Here is a 22102-nt window from a genome sequence, read left to right on the forward strand (position 1 = left end):
TCTTTTCTTTTCCAAACCAAAAATTTTATTCCATCCAATTCTATTCCACTCCCTATAATAAATTCTATTTATATCTTATTTCCTCCGATCGAAGTAACGAAAAACGCAGCTTCGTCACTGTCATTTTGATTCATAATATTTTTTTTCTACCACGATCTCGTCCCACACGACTGTACACGAATTTGCATATTTCGCCGTGAATATTTCGTTCGAAATCTCTGTTTCGATTTACGCAGATTGCAACGCAATCTCCCATCTATATTACCCGTAGCGCGTCGAAACGATGTTACTGCTGTTCGATAAAAGAAGAGTTGATAAAAAAAAAAATAAATAAATAAAAGAGAAAGAAAAGCGATAAATATCGGTGTACCGATCACGTATTCTCGCAAGGGCATGAAACGTGTGCGTAAGTATCGAAGTGTTTTCGACTGAACCAGGCCGCGCCAGGTCAAACGGTAACAGTGTCGATAATAATAATTGAAAGAAACCAGCCGACCTGTATACCAAGAATAAGATATTATTTCAGTCTTCGAACGGTGTGAAGCGCGGTGTTATTTAAACGAATTTTCTCGGAGGAAGAGATCCTGGTACGGATATTTAATCTCGCGTTGCGGGGGGAGGGAGAAAAAAAAAAAAGATAAAGGAAAATTAATATTACGGTTCGCGGTGTTTTGCCTGCGCTGTCGCATTTTTTCTCCCCTCCCTTCTCCTTCGTTTTATAGCTGTAACTTTAACGTACAACGTCCCACACACGTAATTTTCTCTAAATCTAATTATCCTACCGCAAAGCGGCTTAATTTAAACGGCTTACATCCGTTCTGCTACGCGAAAGTTTGCGCATAGTTTAAATTTCAGACAGAAATTCTTTCACTCGTGCGAACGATATAAAAGCGCAGCGTAAAATAAATCGGAACACATATTTTGGAAGATCGTTTCTTAACATCTTTTTCGCGCGGCTAGTTTTACTCTCTCTCGCTGACCGACCCATCATCGATCGCAACAACGGCTCGTAAAAGCCGTAGTAGTAGAAGACCATAGTGTACGCGCCTGATTCCTCGCCGCCATAAACCGTGCTTCCGCGATTTCAATTTCCGCGAAAAAACGCACGTTGGACGCGTGTGCTCGACACTTTGGTTCGCGAACGAAATAAAAAAGAATAAAAAAAAAAAAAACGACGAAAAGGAAGGAAAAGGAACGAAGGAAGGAAAAGAATAGCGATAAAGAATCGCCGAGAAAGGAGAAAAAGAGCGGGAAAGATAAAACCTGATACGGTAATTCGATAATTCCAGACAATGGTCGCGACCAGGTCTTCCAACAGGCTTTCGTTCTCGCGCGGATATGGACTAGTTATGAATTTCATCCGTATCAGGAAAAATTTCCACTCCCGAGCCACCAGGTGAATTAAGATCGGTTTAATATCGTTAAGTGGGAGACGGTGGATGGAACGGCATTAAAGAGCCTCGGGTTAAAGAGACTCTTTTTATTATTTGCCCTTTTTTTTATCCTCCCCCTTATTCACGGTTATAACGCGTTTCGTTTCCACGTGCGTGTTTCCCCATAAAGTTTACATTCTATTTTCAGGGATTGGACGAGCGAGTGTCGCGCGGATATTCCACACTGGGTGTGTGTACAAGGAAATATGGCAAAAACGGGGATAAACCGAACGAACGGCGTGCAACGGTTTCGCAGCTATGGGCGGGAGATTGAACTTCCGGTGAGTGTCGTTTTCGATTCGAAATTCATATAAAAAACCTACTTTACGCAGCAACGGGTGTTTACGTTGCAATCTTGACAGATATTGGCCGGGGATATTACGGGCCTCGGATAGATTCTTCCATTCAACCTGCGCGCTAATTGTTCCACCGTTTACCACCGGCTCCCGTGTATCACCGGATTTGCGTTTCATTTATTTCGTAATTTATTCGACCGACACTTTTGTTATTGCTTTTTGAATCCATGATGGTGGATGAGCTGGTTCGTCGTCGCGGGAATCAACACGTCAAAAAAAAATAAAAAGGAAAGGAATGCCGTTTGACAAACTTGGCCGAATTAATCCCCGTCCGTTTATTTTAACACACGGTTTTGCTTTTATTATATTTTGCTTGGTCGGAATTGCGAAAAGTATAAAAATATATCGTTTTTTTTTCCCGCTTCGCTACATTTCACCAATATACCATTGTATATATCCGCTTTATGAATTTTCATTCGATATGGCAAGGAAGAAAGAAAAAAAAAAAAAAAGAAAAGATGCGGATGCGGATTCAAACAAAATTCCGGAGATAAATTTAAGATCGCCACACTCGAGGGAGGTTAATTCTCAAAGGTCTCAGCTGGTATTAAATATTTGATACGGTTGCCCGTTTCGTATCTTTCTGTGTGTGATCACCGAAAAGTCCGTCAAGAATAAATAAATTTTTGAACAAATGTGTCTATGCGGGGAGGGGAACGCGTTCGATAATTCAAGTCTCGTGGCAATTTAACGGTTTAAGGAGAAATCGAACGATTTGAAAGTGGATTGGCAGATCGTAGCGGATAAAGCTACGAATCTTGTAGAAAAGTGTACGTATAAACTAGCCATATAAACTTCCGTACGAATTTTTCAATCGATGGTTGTATAAAAGTCGACGAGAAGCCGGGACAAAGTGAGCCGACCTTTCGATCGAATCAAATCGAATTTCTCCGTTTCCGCGTCGATTCAATCACGGCCGCGATATAATATTCACGAACGAGGAGATTCTGTGAAACGGTTCCGTCGAGTCTCGTGGCTAGAAACGAAGGTCTATCGGCCGGACCTAGGGCTAGAGCTATCAAGCTTTACGATCGACCGAATCGTAAAGCCGCCCCCCTCCTGGAACACGATCAACCTGCGGACCGATATTTGATTCCTGATCGTATAAGCCGAAAGCAAGATTTGCGCCGGTGCTGCAAATTTCCCGTAAACGTACCGTTAATTCTCTCCCTCTCTCTCCCTCCCTCTCCGTGTTAGAACTCTAGCCTCCAGCGCCATTTTCTCCTACTAGCTACGGTCATTATCCCGTCTTCCACTTGGTACCTCATCTTCCGATCGCTCGAGGGCCAAAATTCGATATTTCATTTCACCCCCATTCGATACACGCGGCTGTCTCGGTTAATCTTCCGCTTTTCGCCAACCTTTCTCCTCCTCGCCCTTAGGACGATCGTTACGTGGAAGAATCTGCCCGTACTTTTTCATCCAGCCTCCTGCTTCTCCGCTTGAGAGAAACTTGTTCGAAACTTGCGAAAGAGGTCGTAAGAATCCTCGTAAGAATATATAGGCGCGATCGTTGAAGTAATTTCGTCCGGCGAAATTCGTTACACGTACGACGATTTCGTATTATTTCGAGCAGAGGGCCGGATCAAACGATAAAATTTATAATTCGAGTTTCTTTCGCAAACTTGGCCGATATCCAGCCAAGGGAGGGGAACAAAGAGAGCGGGCTCGGCATTGTCTTTTCACTTTCCTCGCTTCTCTTCTTCGAGATTTCACCTCCACCCCACCCTCCTCCTCTGCTGCGACGTCTCGCATCTTCTCTCGCATTCACGAGATTCTTCCTTCCCGCTGTTATTTCGAACCTTTTTTCCCCCCTCATCCTTTCCCCTCCCATCTGTTTGCCGCGAGAAGTCATCGGGCAAAAGCACACCGGTGGACAAAGATTAGAGGAATAGAGAAAATCTATGGGGGAAGGGAGATGGTGGTGGACTGGATAGCAATAGCAGTGGAGAAAGAAGAGGAAGAAAGGAAAAAAGGGGGGGGGAAAGGAAGGGTAGAGGGAGACGATTCGTTTGCGGGCGGAAGGTCGGACGAAGAAACCAACTGCTCATTCAGTCCCGACCATTCGTCTCGAGGGAGGAAACTTAAAAGGTTTTTGCACGGCCGAATCCAGGTCTAAACGTGTCAAAACTTTTTAACGAGCTCGTTACGGACTTACCAATGGCGAAAAATTAATTATCGCTGAAAAGCCGCTGTTCCTTTAGCTTCCCTACCCTCCTCCTTTCTTACTCTTCTACTCGCTATCAGTTTTTTCACCCCCTTTTCGCTCCAACTTTCGCGCGACAGTTTCGATCGGCCACTTTCGATCAACGATTAGAGCACCAAGATCTTGTTATCCTCGCGGAACGCGAGTAACATCGAGACGTTTATCCCAACCAACTCGCGTTTTCTTCCAAAGGATGTGAAATTAAGCGTCAAGTTTTTTCTCCCCCTCCCCCCCTTTCTTTTTTTTTTATCACATTTGCATACCACACAAAAGAGGGAATAAACAAACGAGATGTGAAAATAGTGACGTTTCAGTTACGAGATAATAACGTATGCAGGATAAACATGAAAATAACACACACGCAGAGTTTCGCAAACAGCGGTCGAAAATAAACTTTTCCTCCTCCTCCCCCCGTTCTATTTTTCCATCGGTGGCGCGTCGTGTCGGCCTGTGTCAAAATTTGCTCAGGGTGGAAAGGGAATAATTGATTTATTCGATTGATAGGTAATCAGCCATTATCAAATCTGCGGAACGACAATCTAATCAAGACTACGGTCGGAATTCACAGCACGTACGATCCTGAAATGCCAATAAACCAAGCCGCGTTTACGATTTCAACGTGTGCTTTGCACTTGATTGCCTCCTACGCCGCTGCGTGAATCACCAACGAGCGCTTTGTTACTTGTAAATTGGCGAATCGATGCACTCGATTTACTTGCTCGATCTTCTCGACGCAGCCATTGACTTTTCCAATCTCGTCCAGATCTCACGCGATCTTTTCGACGAGAGAAATTTCTACAAAATTTTTTTTAGAACATATCTCGTACGAAAGGGAGAGAGGGTGGAAAATGAGAAGAAGAGAAAAAAAAATAAGATAAATCGGTTACGAACAACGATCGTATTTCGATTTGTCGTCGATTTATTTGTTTATTTATTTATTTATTTATTTTTTTTTTTTTGGTATCAGTAACGTTTGAAATGTAGGATATACTCACACGAGGCTGGCGCTTCGTTGATCTTGACTACTTGCACACGAATGATCGTTACATCGATCGATACGAAACAAGTCTTACGATTCGTTTCTTCTTCTTTCTATCTCCTTCTTCTCCTCCTTCTTCTTCTTCTTTTTTTCTTTTTTCGATCGGAACATAAGTGAATATAATAAGTTTCAAACGATACGCAGATTCGCGTAAAATGAAAACGATCAAATTGTAATCGATGGCACGAGGGAAGTTGATAATACGTTTTCGACTTGCTTTCATATGCTCTATACGTATTTCCTTTACTTTTTTTTTCTTTTCTTTTTCTTTTGCTCCATGCTCGCCCGTTTTTAAAATCTGGCCTATATTAAAAGTTTAGTGTAAAAACATCGTTAAGAAAGGATATTTACTCGGTGCGTTAATTAGAATATACGAGCCTTAAAAAGTGGTGGTTACAATGAATGAGAACGTCATCGTTGTGAACAATCGTAACAACGCGACATCGACGTCAACTTCGATCGTGCAAAATCGTAGGAAAAGTTTTCTCGTCCGTTGACTTTGTCAACGTTTCACTTTTTTTCTTTTTATCGAGCTTCTTCGAGCCTAATTTGGTATCTAGTTTTCCTCCTCGACAGTCTGATCAAACCGGCCATCTAGAATCTTCTAAACCGAGATGGATGCTACGAGTTTTACGAACGAATATGAACTTTTTCTCTCTCTCTCTCTCTCTCTCTTTTTAACGAAAACGAGAGTAATCATGCGAGTGATTATTCACGATTTTTGAGAGGATCACGATTGAATTGTTTCCGGTGAAAATTTTGTCCGGTCGGTTTGTTCTATAAGGAGGATCAATATGTTCATCGACTTCAGGTACCGTATGTACAAACATCGTTAGTTCTCTTTCTTTCTCGCGCACACACACGCACACGCACACACACGTATACACGGTAGGACACACATCGAAGCAGTCGTCCACTCGAATCGAATAACAGTCACCGCTCGTGTTTCTCACGATCGGTGTCAGTCGTTCGCGAAATCGATCGTCAATGTGTACATATTTATACATAATGTGATCAATTATATTGACTAGAACGCGCGATTTTTGGTTCCAGGATCGACGAAATGATCGTTGAGTGCAAATTAAACACATTACGGCAGCTTAAATTCTTCGACGGCCGAACGCCGGCCTTGGTCTTCGAAAGTCTTCCTTCCGGGGACGACCAACTCCTCTCTATCGTGTATCGTTATCTCGCCAACGATCCGTCGTTTCCCTCCTTCCTCGAGAGGAAAATCAAATCTCGACGAATCGAGCTCTCTCTCTCTCTCTCTCTCAGCCCTCTTTCATCTCGATTCTCCTCCATATTTTTCGCGACACGGGAGAATGCTCGAGAAGGAGGAGGAAATCGAGTTTGCCTATCTACTTTACGTTCGTACGCGGCCGAGAATCGCGGATAATAAAATGGGAAAGAAGAATGGAGAGAAAGGAAAGTCGGAGGAAAGCTCGATTCGTCGAAGCGGAATTACGAGCCTCTGGAATCTTGCCTCCCGAACCGAGGCATCTCTTTCTTTCCACTGCGACGATTACCACGTCTCCCCATTCTTCGACCATTCCCCATTATTCCCCTAGTCGATTCGCAACGATGATTACGGGGCGATCGGTCGTTTCACGTTGTAACGGCAGTAATCCCGACCGATTATATCCTCGTGCGGGATCTCTTCCTCCAAAGGTTCCACCCCGTCCGCGGCCATGTCGTCTCGAACCTGGGAACAGAAACTGCTCGATCTCTTCGATTCGTTAGCGGGAGGTGGAGACGGCGAGGGAGGAAAAGATTTGCTCGAGCGGAAATGGAAATATATTCGCGGCGAACTCGATATCGGGATAATCGGGACGAAAAAGAATCGATATTTTTCACGATGGAGCAATTTCGTTTGGAGGAGAGGGAGGAAGATGGCGATGGCGTAGGGTGCACATGGCGTGGCGAATGCTCGGAGGAAAAATCACGGCGGGCGATCGGGGAGGGGAGGGGGTACGCGGGGGCAAAGGCGAGGGAAAAAGTTGGCGGAGCGCGTATTTCATGCGACTACTGTACACCCACCATCAATTTTCGGTAAGCCCATTAACCTTCCACGGCCATTACGGTCCGGCCGAGGCTTTCGCGAACGCGTAACCGATGTTCACAACTTTTTTTCTACAACCCCCTCCCTCCTCCACTTTTTTCTCCTTTATTCTGCGTTTTTTGTCCTTTAACGGTTTAACGGCAACGACTGGCTTCGAAAACGGGCAGCCTCCCGCTTTTCATCGGGATCAAGGGTGTTTCCGTTTTCTGGATCAACCGTAGGAGATACGATCCTTTAACCGGTTTTGTCCGGCGACGAGGATGGAAAAATAAAGATATTGCGAGCGGTTGTAAAACATAGAGATTCCTCCCCACCGTTATTCATACCGTTTTAAGTTTTCGCGTTTGCGTCGGTTCGTTGTTAAATTGCTCTCAGAAAGCCAATTCGATAAAGGGTTGCACGAGCGCAACTTTAAAAATTATTGCAGTCACTCTTTCGATCGTATTAACGATATTTTCAAAAATATGTTTGAAGATAAAAATTTAGCAATTTGGATTAAATTTCAAACGAAACGAAAAGGAAAGGAAAGGACGAGAAGAAGATTCGCGTCGAATCTTATATTCATAAGAAAAGAAAGTTTCGAGTTGCGTGCCCAACGATTTCAATATTCTCCCAAAATCCAGTTTTATCGTCGACCTTGTACCTACCGCGATAAAGCCGGTCTACCACGTTACGAACGGTCTCTTTGGCCTGATACACGCTCGTTTCTTTCTTCGTGCCGCGTACGTTTTATCTTTGAATTAAGTTTTTTCCCCCTTCTTTACCGAGTGGAACGATCGTCGCCGCAGAGCATTCCGGGGGAGACTCGTCGGGGAAATTAAAATGTTAATGGACGTCGTGAGATGATCGCACGAATCGAATAAGAATTGGTACTCGTCGCCCTTCGTAAATCCTTAATGTTTTTAATCAAACCTTCTCTTTCTCCACCCCTCTTTCCACTCGTAACGATCTTTTTTATTGAACGCACGAGGTCCATACGAGCAATACTCGCCACCTGTTTGGCGAAATTATTATTTCACCGCGCTCACCTCGCAGAAAGCGAATTTGACGAAACGTAAATTTCGACCGCATTACTCGACGTATAAAAGCGATAAATCGAAAATTTGTTCAAAGATATTTGTTCGAAGATGACGATTTTGGACCGCGCAGTAATTTCACCGTAATCTCGTATTCCTGAATACGATGTCGTCGGTCATCTCAAGATCGTAACCCATGCGCGAGATAGCGCACGAAGCCGCGTATATATTTTTAACGTTAGATCGTTTCAACCATTTAGGGGAGAGACACGTTCCCAAGAACGGTTATACGCGAAAATGTATTACGTCGAGATAGGGGAAGGTTGTCTCGTAATTATCCAACCGTACTTAACCTGTCCACCGTTTGATCCCCTTACCTTAGAATTCGTCGGAACGAATAGTATGTATCAAACTCCTTAATCGTCAGATCTTATCCCAGAGCAGAGTCTCGAAACTTTTCTCGTTTCTTTTTCACAAGCAACAATTGCGTCGTCTCGCGCGTTTCTCGATCAACGGGAGTTTCTCCTTCTTTTTTTACGTTTTATCATATCGCGGCTCTTCCGTTTCTAGTCAATCCTTTTCCTTTTTTCCTCGCGCAGCAATTTTCATCCTTCCGTCCAGGAAGGAAATTCACGTGGAAATTCAATCCAACCGGTAGCGAGAGTTCCGTTGCGGTAGACCTGTCTATTGTTTTAACAATTACCACGTTTCCGGTAACGAGACGGTTGGAAAGCTAGAGGACTTACATCCTCGAGACGAGGAAAACGAGAATCGAAACGCAAGTTTCGCCCGATACGAATTAACGCCACCTCGAAGGGAATCGATCTTCTCACGTATCACGTATGGAAATTGTGCGAATGTTTCGTCGCGCGAATAATTCGCTTTTCCTTCACGGTCCTTCAGCGTGAATTTTTGTTACGTTTAATTGGATCAATGGAAACTCTCTCTCTCTCTCTTCTCGCCTTTTTGGTATTTGCGAATTTGGCCGAAAAACGAGCGATTCGTTTCGTTTCGTTTCGCTTCGTTTCGTTCGAGGGTGAAAGCCCCCGTTTTCAACGTTCGAGCACGTTTCGCGTTACTTTTGCGTATTAACGAAATCCGCTTTGGCGTTACTGTTACGTTGCGCTGACGGGGAGATCGCGATTAAATTATCGTTGTAATTTCAGCGACGGCCGTGTCGAGGGTCGTCAAATAACCGACACTATTTATACGCGTAATTTCCCCCATTACAACATGTCCCTGTAATTCGACTAATATCCCGCTACATCGTTCGGATGAACACACTCGGTTCAGAGGCTTTTAACTTGTCCGTCAAACAGGGTAGGAGAGAAAGAGTGAAAAGGAGGAGAGGAGGCGGAGTAAGTAAAAAATGCCCTCGAAAAGTGAAATTATTAATACCTTTTTAAAAACCGGTGGTTTATACGAAACGTCAGGACGAGAGAGAGATGCAAATTTTTCTATTCGTTCGCTTGTCAGATGCAGGGTACGGGACTCCACTCGGTAAATTAATGTCGCGATATCCGGTTGCTAACAAGTAAAAATCGTAGCTGTTTCAGCGGAATCTTTCAAGTTTTCTTACTCGCCAGGGGAAAACGATAAATATCTCGAGGGTAAACATTTTTAAGACGTATGTAAAAGAAGAAAAAAAAATTGGTTGAACTTTACACATTTATTAGCTTTGAAACGGCCTTACTTTTCCCTTATCCACGAAACGAGAATAAACGCGTGACAGGGTGGGAAAAGAGAAGGAGAGCGTATAATTGTCGCAACGTACGCTTGCTCGCACATCGGATAGATCGGCGCGAATCATAGAAAGCGGAAGGGGAGGGTTTGGAGGCAGCTGGTTCTGGGATTGGCAGGACTCCAAAAAGAACAAAAAATCGGGTCCATCCGTCTCTCTCGACGATGCACACAGGCGGATGCACGATTTGTGCGCTTTATTAAATCCGATATCGGTCGACTCGGCTAACCCGGTTTCCGACCATCGGTTATTTCGCGCTGGAGAGGATCGAGGAGGGCTCGTCTCTACCCAAGTTTCTCATTTCTTTTTTTTCGCGCGACGAGAAACGAGAGGGGGGAGGAAGCGTTTATTATTATTATTATTATTATTATTATTCTTTTTCTTTCGATCTTGAGAGAAAAAGTTCACCTTCTCCACCGCCTTGAACACTCGAATCAGATTCAGGCCTGCCAATTTCTGAATGTCTCTCTCCGACCATCCACGCGCCAACAGCTCCGCGAAAAGCTCCGGATACTTGCTTACGTCCTCCAAGCCCGTCGGTGTTCTGAAACAAGGGAATGAACGATGTGTATGATCTCGATGTGGAAATTCTCCTCGGTTATTAAACACTTTCGATCGATCGTTTTCTTTCTTTCTTTCTTCCTTTTCGTTAATTAAACGGATAACATCAAGGAATTCGATAGATCGTCGTTGTCCTTTTTTTCTTTACGGTTCGACGTTCGACGAACGTTCTTCTCCTTCCTTTTCTTTTTCTTTTCTTTTTCTTTTGTTTTTCTTTGTCCTCTCTCCTCCCCTCTTCCCCCCGTTGACGGGAAGCAAGATGGATCGGTATTTACATAAATATTTCCGCGCGATAAAATAGGGGTTTTAATGAAGCGAGGGAAGCGGCCGAGAGAGTTTAAATTAGAAAACTACTCGAAACTTTTACAAGAGGTCGTCATACTTCACGTGCTCCCTATTACTACAGTAATTTTACCGCCCCCGTAATTCTTAGGAAGGAAGTTTAATCTATTACGCTGGCTGGTGGACGAATAATCCTTTTCGCGTTTCTTCCTTGTTTAACGCGCGGCGCCTTTTTTCTTTTCTCTCTCTCTCTCTCTCTTTTCGTTCATAACGCGTTAAGGAGAGCGGGGAAAGGAAGTCGGACCCCCTTTAACGGGGGTTACAAAAATTTACTCGTGAAAGAATTAGCGAAGTTCGCCTTTGTGCGATTTTTGCCTAACGCGCTCGTATACACGCCGCTGGTTGCCTTCCTTTGGTAACGCGTTACTCGCTTCCACCCGCTCTGTTTTTCGCTCCAATTCAATTACACGGCGTTCCTCTTCCAAGCGTTAACAAAATTAAGAGAGAGAGAGAGAGAGAGAGAAAAAAAGAAGAGAAGAGAAGAAGAAGAAGAAGGAAAGAAGAAAGGCGAAGAAGAAATTCGGGACGTCTATATTCGTTCCAGTTTTCGATTCGAAACAAAGCTGTTGCGACGGAAATCCGAAGTACGGTAACGAGGTTGTCGGGAGGAGGAGGAGCTGGCTTCCTCTCCCTCCAAATTACATTTCTCCTCAGGGCGGTTTATTCCTCATTACTTTAATTACTATAGAAGAAAGAGAGAGAAAGAGAGAGAGAGAGAGAGAGAGAGAGAGAGAGAGGATGACTCGCAGGATCGCGCTGTTTAGGCGCACGACCGCCTTGCGGACGATCCGAAAATGTGCCACGAGGTCGAGCTCGTCGACTCGACGTTTCGTAACGACGAGGGAGAAGTTCCAATCGAAACCGGATAATAAAAATTATTCACGTATAATATTCCATTATACGTCATTATAAATTAAGATGCTTCGAACTTTTCCTTTCCCTAATCGCAATACACCGTCCATATCCCCAACCGTATGCACCTATAAATTTTTCCACCTTTCCCCTACTCTTTTCGACCCGGCCGTTTGTTGTTCGTTCAATTTTACATTCTCCTTTTCTCTTAGCGACGCAAGTAATCTTTGCAATCGCAAAGCTGGCTCGTCGAACGTTTCGTGAAACGTTAATTACGAGCAATTATTAAACGCGGTATCTGAGCTAGCGTTTAAATTAGAGGACAATGTTACGCGTCTTGGTTCTTTCATCCGTTGATCGATCGCTTCCGTTTTCGATTTTGGTGGATGTCGGCCGAAAATAAATACACTGATGTGCGACGGAAGCCGGGCCAACTAATTTCGATACGACGTCGATGGTGGAGGCGGCGCGGCGCACAGATATTCACGGCGAATTGGAGGAAGGACGGGCGAGTAGAGCGTTAAAAGGGATCAGTCTGAATTTCGACGTTCTCATTACGCGCGTCATAACGAGCTCGGGCGGAGAGAAGGACCGGGAGAACGAGCGTTGCACAACCGTTGAAAGCTACCTGCTGACAATGTCGGCCCAACAAGAGCGGTTCCAGACTTATTCATGCCGCGTCATATCGCGGCTGAAACTGGCAGTTATGCAGCTGTATACCGTGTACAGACATCGACCGTCTGCGGTCACGAGCGTTGTTTCAATCTCGGAAATTTCCAAATCGAGTGTGTCCGTCATTACGGCACGACTATGAACGCAGCTCGCCGTCCTCCTATGGATATGGCCACGTTCGCCACCCACGATCATGGATATATCAGTTTCCCCGATATCGATGCCTCCCCCTCCCTCGTATTATCGATATTAGCCGCCGGTCGAGCAGAAACCGATTACGATATGAAATTTTTCACCGGATGGGGGAACATTATCATTTTACCTCTTTCTTTCTTTCTTTCTTTCTTTCTTTCTCGTCGTGAATAACAATTATGTATTCGAAACGAGCAGGAAGAAGAATGACAAAGGGAGGAGGAGATATCGGGCGTGGTAAAAATATCGCCATTGAAAAATTGAGCCGCGAAGATTTATAGGAGTCGAGCGCGAATCGAGCGCATGTCGTGGTCGCGAAAATTTTCGAATTCCGCGAGAAAGGATCGAAACGACTGGGACGATTTCTGGGACGATGTCACGTGAACGAGAAATATGTATATGAGGAGCGAAACAAACGCGACAAAGCTGTATCCATTCCGCGTGGACATCAGAACTGCATCACCAGCCATCTTTCTCCATTCTTTCCTCGCGCTATCGACGAGACCAAAAATCCTATTCGTACCGCGGAAAGATACATTTCGTCCAGTCGATCTGACAGTGATTTATAGGCGAGAATGAAAAGCGGAAGAGGGAGGGAAAGCATCGGTGTAATGGAAGAAACGTTGAAGAGATCGATACTTGGCGAAAACGAACGGAAGAAGAAAAATACCACTTCGGTACAGATCGTTCCTCTCCTCTCTTCTTCTGCTCTCCTCGTTTTTCTTCGTCTTCGATATCGAGGCTAATTACACAAACTGTAGGATTATTGGAAACAGGATAATCGATGGTGATTATCCAATCCTTGGCGCGATTATATACGCCATTGTTTCACTATTTATCCTCCTTTCCAACGTATTCCAACGATAGCCTTTCTCTTTAACAAGTTACGAAGTATTATTAGTTTTTCTCATAACTGGAAGACAAGTTTTTCGCGTATGCTTGGAAATGATGATTAAAAGAGAAAAATATTAACGTGTTTCGAAACGCGTTTTCAAAATGGATATTTCACGTTATTCGACAACATTCGTCTGTCTTATCGTGAAACTATTTTCGCTGATGGAGAAAGATTAAAGACAGTTTTAGAAACGAATAGCAATTCATCTTTCGAAGAGCAGAATTCGAAACGGAAACGAACGAAAGGGATGACTCTAAGGATGTTTTCGATTATTTCGTTCGTTCACGGAATCGAGAATCACTCGTGTTACATCCACATCAACGAAATAACGATTGACTCGAGATCGATCCACGCTATATATTCATTGCTCGACATTTGGAAAAAATTTTAATCGAATGTATGGTTTTTTTTTTTCTACTCTTGGCCTACGCGAAACTCGCGTTTGTGCGTTTCCACCATTTTTTCCTTCTCACTGATCCGCTTATACTCCTTCTGATATCGACACGGGATCGAGAAAAGTAGTTACCCGTTCCAGCTACGCGACAGTGATTTATAACAAGTTGGAAATCGGGCCAAATATAAAAATGCTGTGATACAAAATTTCTACGAAAATGTTAGATATATATGTATATATATATATATATATGGAAGAACGAGAAATAGGTTTGCTATTCTAGACGTAAATACTTCGAAAAAGCTCGGAATGGAATATTTACTTCGCGTAATATTTCCACATTGGGTCTCTAAATAGATGAATGTGAAGTGAAATTATATATATATATATATATTCGTGCTAGAACGTCTACCATGTAATTACTTTTTAATCATATTACCGTGAAGCTAATAAATATCATTGAGCGTACACACGTTTAATATTGAAAATTATAATAAAAGCGTGAAATTCTGTTTGAACGTAATAATAATAATAATAATAATAATAATAATAATAACAGCAATAACAAATAATAATAATAGGGATATTTTAAAAAATTTATTCGTTAATTTTAATACAACGGTATCGAGTTTTATAAATTTTATTTTTACCTTCATATATATATATATATATATTGTAGGATTTATATTGTTTTTTCTTGCTGAAATGAATAAATAAATATATATTACGCATTTTTTTGATTCATACGACGGTCCCTTTTGAACGGCGATTATTCGATTCAAAAATAAATTATTCACATTTCGGAATAAACGAGGCATTTTTTAAAAATGTATTTATCAAAAAATTACCGTTTATACCGGAGTGTACTCTGTTAATTCCCATTTTTTATCCCTTTTTAAACCGGATGGAAACTCTTGGTAAAAGTCTCTTCACGATTAATCGATTGCACTTATTCGGCTCCGATCGCTAACTTGGTTAAAAAAGGGCGTTGAACGTATGAAATGAAACGATTCCTTTCGATATTTATTCCAATTTTATCGATCGGCGAATCGAAAATACGTAATAGTTACTTCGTTAAATTTCTACAGTTCGTTGTACAATTGCTCGATTTTCTACCACAGGGAATTTATCGAAGAGAACGAATTATCGTAATCCATTTCTTATTTTGTTAATTTATAGTTGTTAAGCGACATTTAAATTTCAATCGGATTCTTTCTTTCACGTAATTAAATTCCCGTAAATTTTTTAAATTTATTCTCTCAACTTTCCCCCTCTTCGTTCCCAAGAATAATTCCAGGTAAGAATTTCTCGAGAATTTCTCTTATATCCCAATGAACTTTTTTAATTTAAAATTATCGCGCCCGTGGTATTAAGGACTGTTCGCGTCAAAAGGAAAAATCTCGCTTTGTTTTCGTCCCGATGGGAAATCCCCTTTTCCCCAGATCTCGTTCGCCGCCGTTAAAAGTGTCATCTTCTATATACCTTTTCGTTTTCTACACAACTAGAGCGTATACTCGAATTCGGATTTTACGGATGGCCGGTCAAAAGTATCGCGGAGGATAAATGCTGTTCGAATCAACGCGAAATTTGTTTAATTAAATCTGAATTGATAGCTCGATACACTTTTTTCGCCTTTATCATAATTATTTTTTCTCATCGCTTTCGTCTCATCTGTTATTAACCTTTTACTTCACTTTACTCAAATGCACGAGTGGAAGAAAGAAAAAAAAAAATTTTCGTCGTCCAATTAACAAATCCGCTCGGTTGCCTGCAGTCAACTCGAGCATGTTCGTCCAGCGGCGCTTAATTTTTCCAACGAAAACGTCGCATTTGCCCGATTCGATCGGCAACACGACGATATTCCCCCTTTTTTCTTTTCGTCCCCTATCTTTTTTTTCTTTCCTTTCTTTCTTTTAGTTCGATGCGCAAATTGCGCCTCGCTCGCTCGGTTCGCACCTTGTTTTTCACTCCCCACCAGCTGCGCGATTCCACGCGTGTTTTTCGCACGGATTTGCAAAACCTGACAACTTTTTACCACCTACCCTTCCCTCTCTTTTTCCCCCCATTCCCTTTGTTCCTACTTCCTCCTCTCTCCCCTTTCTCCCATTCTTCCTCTCATTTTTTCCTCCCCTCCCGGCGAACACTTCCAATTCCAGCTTATACCAGACCAGGTATATAATGCGTAACAATGGTCGCGAACCGATAGCCGCTCGTTTCCATCCTTTCGCGCTTTTGTTTCTCTGGGTCGGTGAAACTCTGTTAAATATACGCGCGCGCTTTCTCTCTCTCTCTCTCCATTTGGATATAACGCAAACAAAACGAGATAAAAACCGGCGAATACTACTTTTAGTTCGCTTGGAATAAATCGTGCGCCGTCTCTTTTACGATTAAGGATAGGTCGCGAGTTAACTAAATAAATTACTCGACGACACGGAACTCCCAACTTTGAACCGAAATTGTGAAATATCGAATATCGTTCTAGGCATTTATTTATCCTCGGCATTGTCGTTCTTTTCTTTCCGCCTCGCCTTTACACTGGCAAACTGGAAGGAACTCGCGGATGCGCGTGTTGAAACTATTTCGAAGGAAATGTATATTTCGAAGATGGAAGACGCGGGGTGCAGTTAAGAAAACGGCTGGTAGGGTTTACTTCCTAGGTACTCGGTGTTACGTTTTTACGAGGCGCTGGTCAACGCTTCGAGCGAACGTAAAAAACACGGCACATGCTTTATGCCAGGGTGCGCCTCATAAATCGTGACCGATGTAGGGAGGGGAGGCTCGTAAGAAATTATCATGGTTTCGTTTCTTTCCAACCTCTAATTTACCGCGCGTTCGTTGAAAGCTTACCCTTCGCCTCTTTTCCCGATTTACCTGCTCTCGCATCTTCGTTTCAAATAGCATTTCAGTAATTACTTTTCGTCGAAATTCGATCTTTATAAACAGCGGGGAATAAATCCCGATGAAATAAATAAAGTAAGGAAAAAACTTACAGATTGATCCCGTCGTAGCCGGCCCCTATCCCCACGTGATCCACGCCAGCGATCTTTCGCACGTGATCTATGTGAGCTGCAACAGATGAAAAAGTTGGGGAGGAAACGTTATCGAACTTGTGACACGAAATATGTATATAAGTGAAGCTTGGAACATTCCACAAATTATCGAATTCCTCTGTTCAATCGTAGAGGGAAGAAAAATTTCTCGTAAATGCGTTTATAGATATCATCTATTGTCACCGGAAATAAAGCTGTTCGATATTTCCGTTCCACAGCAAAATAGGCCTCGTACGCACGCTCCATCGAACTTGACCCGGAATGGGCTCGATGACCCGTCTTCCTCGTACCTTGAGTGGAAACGTCAGTTGCAGCAGATGCGGAGGATGCGCTTGACGCGCGGCGCATTATTCGAGAAACGCGTGGCCGATCGTTTGATATTAAGCGGTGGTAATTGTTGCGTTGGTAACCGACGCGCTATGAGCACCGGCCGACGAGAAATCAATCATGGGGGGGGAGGGGTAATGTCGTCAATGGGCAAGCGTGTACAACCGCGCCAAATTATGGCTTACGGGTACGTTTAACGCGCCGCTTCCTCTACGGGAGCATAATTTTCTCATAACGCGCGGATCGCCGCTTTTCTCCCGTTTTCGAGTCGTTTTTTGGGAATGATTCACGAGCCTGATCCTTCCTTTATCCATCCGTGTAATAATAATTTTGTTTGTGGAACGACTTGTTGTTTAATTAATACAGGAGAAGAATCTTTAATAATTCTATCCGATAAAGGAAACGAACGAACACGCGATTGGAACAGATGATTCCAAAGCCAACTCTTTCGTAAGAAAAGAGTTAATTATTGACGAATGTCGAGGATATCAGTCAAACGATCCCAAACGAATACGAAAAGAGGGAGGAAAAGTATGCGCAAGAAAGTAAATGGTTCGAACGAAACTCTCCCATCTTTTGTTGCCACTTTTCGCTCTATCGATTCCCATCTAGCTTTTAATTTGTCCGACTCCCTCGCGAAACAGGCGAGTCGTTGAAAGAAATACGAAGAAAAAAAAGAAAAATCCGAACGAGCGAATGAAATTCGTGGTTCCCCGGGGAAACTCGTCGCGACGTTATTTCGTTTTAAACTCTCTCGTCTCCGCGATATTTGTCTTCTGATTTTGACACCGTGACGCGGTCACGCTAAACACGGCGCCGCGTGTAACTGGTGGCAATCCTCGATTTCATATTTTCCATAGCGAGTGGAACGACGAGGAATACGATCGTCAACGATAACACGGAACGCTACGTACAACGACACAATTTTTATGGAAATTGATTCGTGAGACGGCGAAAGGAAGACGGTGGAGGAGCGCGATGCGAGAACTGGCGAAAGATCTATATTTAACGTAATAACGAATACCGGAGAGCGATGATAATAATTGCGAGGAGGTCGGGGAAATTTCGACTTAAAGACGGAATGCCCGCTCGCATCGAGGCAATGGAAATGCGATGAGCGGCGTGGAAAACTGTATCGCGAGCATGGGCGGAGGAAATGCCAAGTTTCCTACCGTTCAAATTCCAAAGTTTCTTACGTCTCATGAATCACAAAGGGCTCGCGAGGATATGAAAGCGCAATTGCCCGTTCCCGACACGGCACACGCGCGAACATTCGATGAACATTTTTATTTATTTTTTTTACCTCTCCTTTTTTCTTTTTCTTCTTCTTTCCTCTCTCTCTTTTTTTTTTTTCTTTTTTTCTTTGAGTCATGGAACCGTGGCGCCCCGTGGAACAGGCTGCTGCATAAATTCGCTCTTGCTCTTGGATATATTTCATTTCTACGGCGTGGAAAGGCGAGGTTTATTCAAAGCGTGCGTTTCTCCTTCTCCGAGTTCGAATCGCGACATTCGATACGTGGCTACCTGCGCGCCCAAACTCCGAAAACTCTTTCGCCCTTTGCTTTTCGTACGCGAATTCGAGAAACCGGCAGCCCTTAAACGAGAAGCTATTAATTTAACTGTGTATTTCTCGCAAAAATCTCTCACTCTTGGGAATTTTTGAACGGAAAACTTGATTTTGAACGGAATCGATTATTATAAAATTGCGCGCTTTTCCGCTTTTCGTATCGATATTTCGATCGCGGGAAGAAATTTCGAATTATTCTCCCGTAACTATTCTCCTCATTTCCTCATTGCTCGAGTCGATTCTTCGAATGGCGCAAGATTCGAAAGTCAATACGAGAATGAATCGGGTGTAAGAAAATTATCGGCGAGTTTATCCCGAGAGGTCTCCAAATGGTGGAAGTGCAAAAGAGGCAGGCTCATCAGAGGTGGAAAACCGTATTAAGAGAGAAAAAGAAGGGAGCGGGGAGGGGAGGAGGGAACAATTTCGACGCGATTCAAGCGTCCCCTTCGATTAGCTTTTATCCTGGAATATGAGACGGCGATCGTGACGGTGGGCCGCAGTTACGTGGGATAAAAGCCGGGGGCAACTCTTGATTAGAGCGGAAAAGAATTAATCGAGGAAGTTTATCGAAGGATAAAAGCGCTACTCCACCCTGGACGTATTCGAGGATAGCATTTCGCACGTGCCAATCATATTAGCGAAATCGTTTCTTATCCTATTCTTATTGCTTAACTAACTGCTGGAAAAGGTTACTCTTACCGGCCACGTCCTCCAACGTCGATTTCTCGCCACAGCTGATAAAATGGGGATAGAAGGATACCATAACTATACCATCTGTCTGCGCCTGAAACAAAGAACAAGAAAAAAAGAAAGGATAGATCGAGGGATAATCCGGTTTCCTCTAAAAATCGGAGGACAACTCACCAAACGTCGCAGCGCATGGTCAGGCACATTTCGCGAGGAATTGCAGAGGGCGTGAGCGCTGCTGTGGCTGAAGATGACAGGCGCCCTCGACGTCTTCATGGCGACCAGCATCGTGGGCACGGACACGTGCGACAAATCCACCATCATCCCGAGTCGATTCATCTCCAACACGATACTCTGCGAACCAGTCCAGTTCGCGGAGGGATAATTGGGCCAAGTTTCGCGACCATTTTCTCTCCCCTCTTTCTCTCCCCCTCCATCCGCGATAACGTGGAGTGCTTCGCTCTTAAGTTAGAGTTTCAAAGATATTTCGCCCGCGTTAAAATCGATCGGGCCATTTCGCGGATTTACCGACTTCTCTCGAATCGAAAAGTCCGGATTAACGAGGCTTTAAACGCGAGATCCGGTTAGTTAGGAAGATCGTTATTCGAGGGACTGGTATTAAGGGATGATTTTTTCTTTCTTTCTTTTTTTTTTCTTATCGATACGAAGAAGGATCAGCCGAAAGGATCGTATTGGCACGGCGGTCGTCAGGCGATCGGCGGAATAAAAATCCTCTCCACATTCGTAGCGTGCTCGCGAATGCGTGATTCGTGACAGTTATTGCGACGACACCCGTTTCGATCGGATTGAAATTCACGAGAGACGGGTTCCTTAGACGCTTTGTTTCCAAGGGAATTCCAATCCCCGGGACACGTAACGCGTGAGTTTCATAGGTTGGATACCAGCCGAGTTTCACTCCACACATCGATCTTACTTTTCTATCCTCCGTTACCGCCATTCGTTCCGCCGCGCCTCGAATTCGCGATCTAATAATCCTGTGGCAACGTGGGCAGGGAGGGAGGGAGAGAGGCAGGCATTCGTCTAAAAAGTTTGCGAGGAATCCGTATTTTCCTCTCGCAGATAAGAGATTTCCAATAAGTTCTTCAATCGAGAAGTGTCGCGACAAGGAGAGAGGGGGAAATATCGCTCTTCATATTTGACGTCAGATTTTTCCAGATAGGGTTACTAATAGAAAATTCGATTTCACGGTTGACACTCGTCCCCTCGCTCCCTTCTCTCGAAACGAAAGAGAAGAGATCGACCGTTGTTTCATTTTTCCCCCTTCTCTTCGCCCCCTTTTCACCCCCAAAACGATCCCCGTTACGATCCTTGGGAATAAAACGCAGGGAGGATACACTCGAAACGATCGCGAAGCAACGATCTCGACTAGTCGACGAGAACGAAACAGAGAGTTATCGTTCCAATTCCTAGAACGTTGCCTGCTTTTCTAGACGAGCGCCATTAAACGGTTTCGTTTAAATCAGCGCGATCATGGATCGAACTCGTTCGTTTGTCTCGTCGTCCTTCTCTTCGCTTCGTCGTTTTCATCCAAACTCGTGACTCGAAATTCGACGAAATTATCGCGTTATCGCGAAATTAGCCAAGTTGCGCAGCGAATATGATCGGGAGTTGTCTCCCGTGCTGCTACCTTTGCAGCCCCCGTTAAGCGAAGAATGCTTCGTTAAAGTAACAACGCGATAAACTTCACTCTTCCGGATTGCTTCTTCCCTTCTCCTCCCGTCTCTCCCCGATCGTTTCTTCCAGGTTTCGCGCGCGCGGCTCGTTTCGTTTTCTCAGCCGTGAGACGAGACAATCTCGATCTTCTTCCGGCGTTAGTCACTGAGAGAGGAAGAGAGAAAGGGAGGAAGGCAAAGTTCGACGGGAGAGCATCGTGCAGCGAGGTTGCATCCGCTCGCTAAAAGCAACGAGAAAGCGCGCTCCATCATGGAAGATGAAACGAGAGTCGCCGTGTTCATTCGTGAAGAAAACGAAAGAATGCGACGGGGGGGAAAGGGATGGATAAGGCGTACGAGTTCTCTTAATCGCGCGTTCCGTTCCATCCGTGACGAGAGAAGTTTTTAAAATAAACAATTTTCCGGATGAAGAGATTCTATTAAAGATCGGGCGGGAGTGGAAAAAGAAGTGGGACGAAAACGTTTAAGCGTCTCGCATCGTATGGATAATGCAGAGAGAGAGGAACACGTGCAAGTGACGCTCGAGAGAGAATGATATTCACCGAGAAAGCGACGGCTTCATAAAAGCCGTTGAATCTCGTAAGCCCTCTGTTCGCCTCGCCTTTCTCCTCCTCCTCCTCCTCCACTATTTTACCCACGCTGATTTATCAGCGAGCGAGTCGTTTGTTAGCGTTTTAATTCGATCCTCGTTATCGTCCTATCGTTTCGAAATTCCACCATCACAGCGTTCTCCCTTTTCCCTTCCAGCGACGTATGTCGTACGCGCACGATCGCAGGGGAGGAGGAATCGCGTTAAACGGACGTTTAAAAATGAAAAATGATTCCCTCGGTTCCCCCTCGCGGGGAAAGTTAGATTTCGTTCGGTGATTCGTTTCCGTAATTCGGATGGATAACTTGTATTCCTCTTTCTCCTCCGCAAAAGTCAGAGGTTAAGGTGGCGTAACCACAACGGAATGACGAATAAGTCTTTATTCTTCTACCGGATCTTCCATCCATTCTATCCATACTTTCTTTCGGTT

The 22102-nt window shown here is 43.9% G+C and overlaps 1 protein-coding gene and 1 long non-coding RNA gene across 3 annotated transcripts in view; one reads left to right on the forward strand and one right to left on the reverse strand.

Moving 5' to 3' along the window:
- The first annotated feature begins 86 nt into the window (after positions 1 to 86).
- LOC105736479 (uncharacterized) overlaps positions 87 to 22102 on the forward strand; it is a 135820-nt gene continuing 113804 nt past the window's right edge. For both annotated transcript variants that reach the window (XR_015291646.1, XR_015291647.1), the window contains exons 1-2: positions 87 to 1396; positions 1582 to 1714. This is a non-coding gene — a long non-coding RNA (uncharacterized LOC105736479). The remainder of the gene's footprint in view (positions 1397 to 1581; positions 1715 to 22102) is intronic.
- The window catches only part of LOC100866349 (dipeptidase 1), a 48670-nt gene continuing 31425 nt past the window's right edge, over positions 4858 to 22102 (reverse strand). Inside the window, exons 6-10 of the mRNA XM_003696786.4 lie at positions 19567 to 19743; positions 19402 to 19486; positions 16749 to 16824; positions 10259 to 10394; positions 4858 to 6736 (exon numbers count right to left, since the gene is read on the reverse strand). Of these exons, the coding sequence (XP_003696834.2) occupies positions 6620 to 6736; positions 10259 to 10394; positions 16749 to 16824; positions 19402 to 19486; positions 19567 to 19743 (591 nt within the window). The 3' untranslated portion in view covers positions 4858 to 6619. The remainder of the gene's footprint in view (positions 6737 to 10258; positions 10395 to 16748; positions 16825 to 19401; positions 19487 to 19566; positions 19744 to 22102) is intronic.

Source organism: Apis florea, unplaced genomic scaffold, assembly GCF_048593485.1.
Source record: "Apis florea isolate Af1SG1 unplaced genomic scaffold, ASM4859348v1 contig_2495_pilon, whole genome shotgun sequence".
NCBI lineage: Eukaryota > Metazoa > Arthropoda > Insecta > Hymenoptera > Apidae > Apis > Apis florea.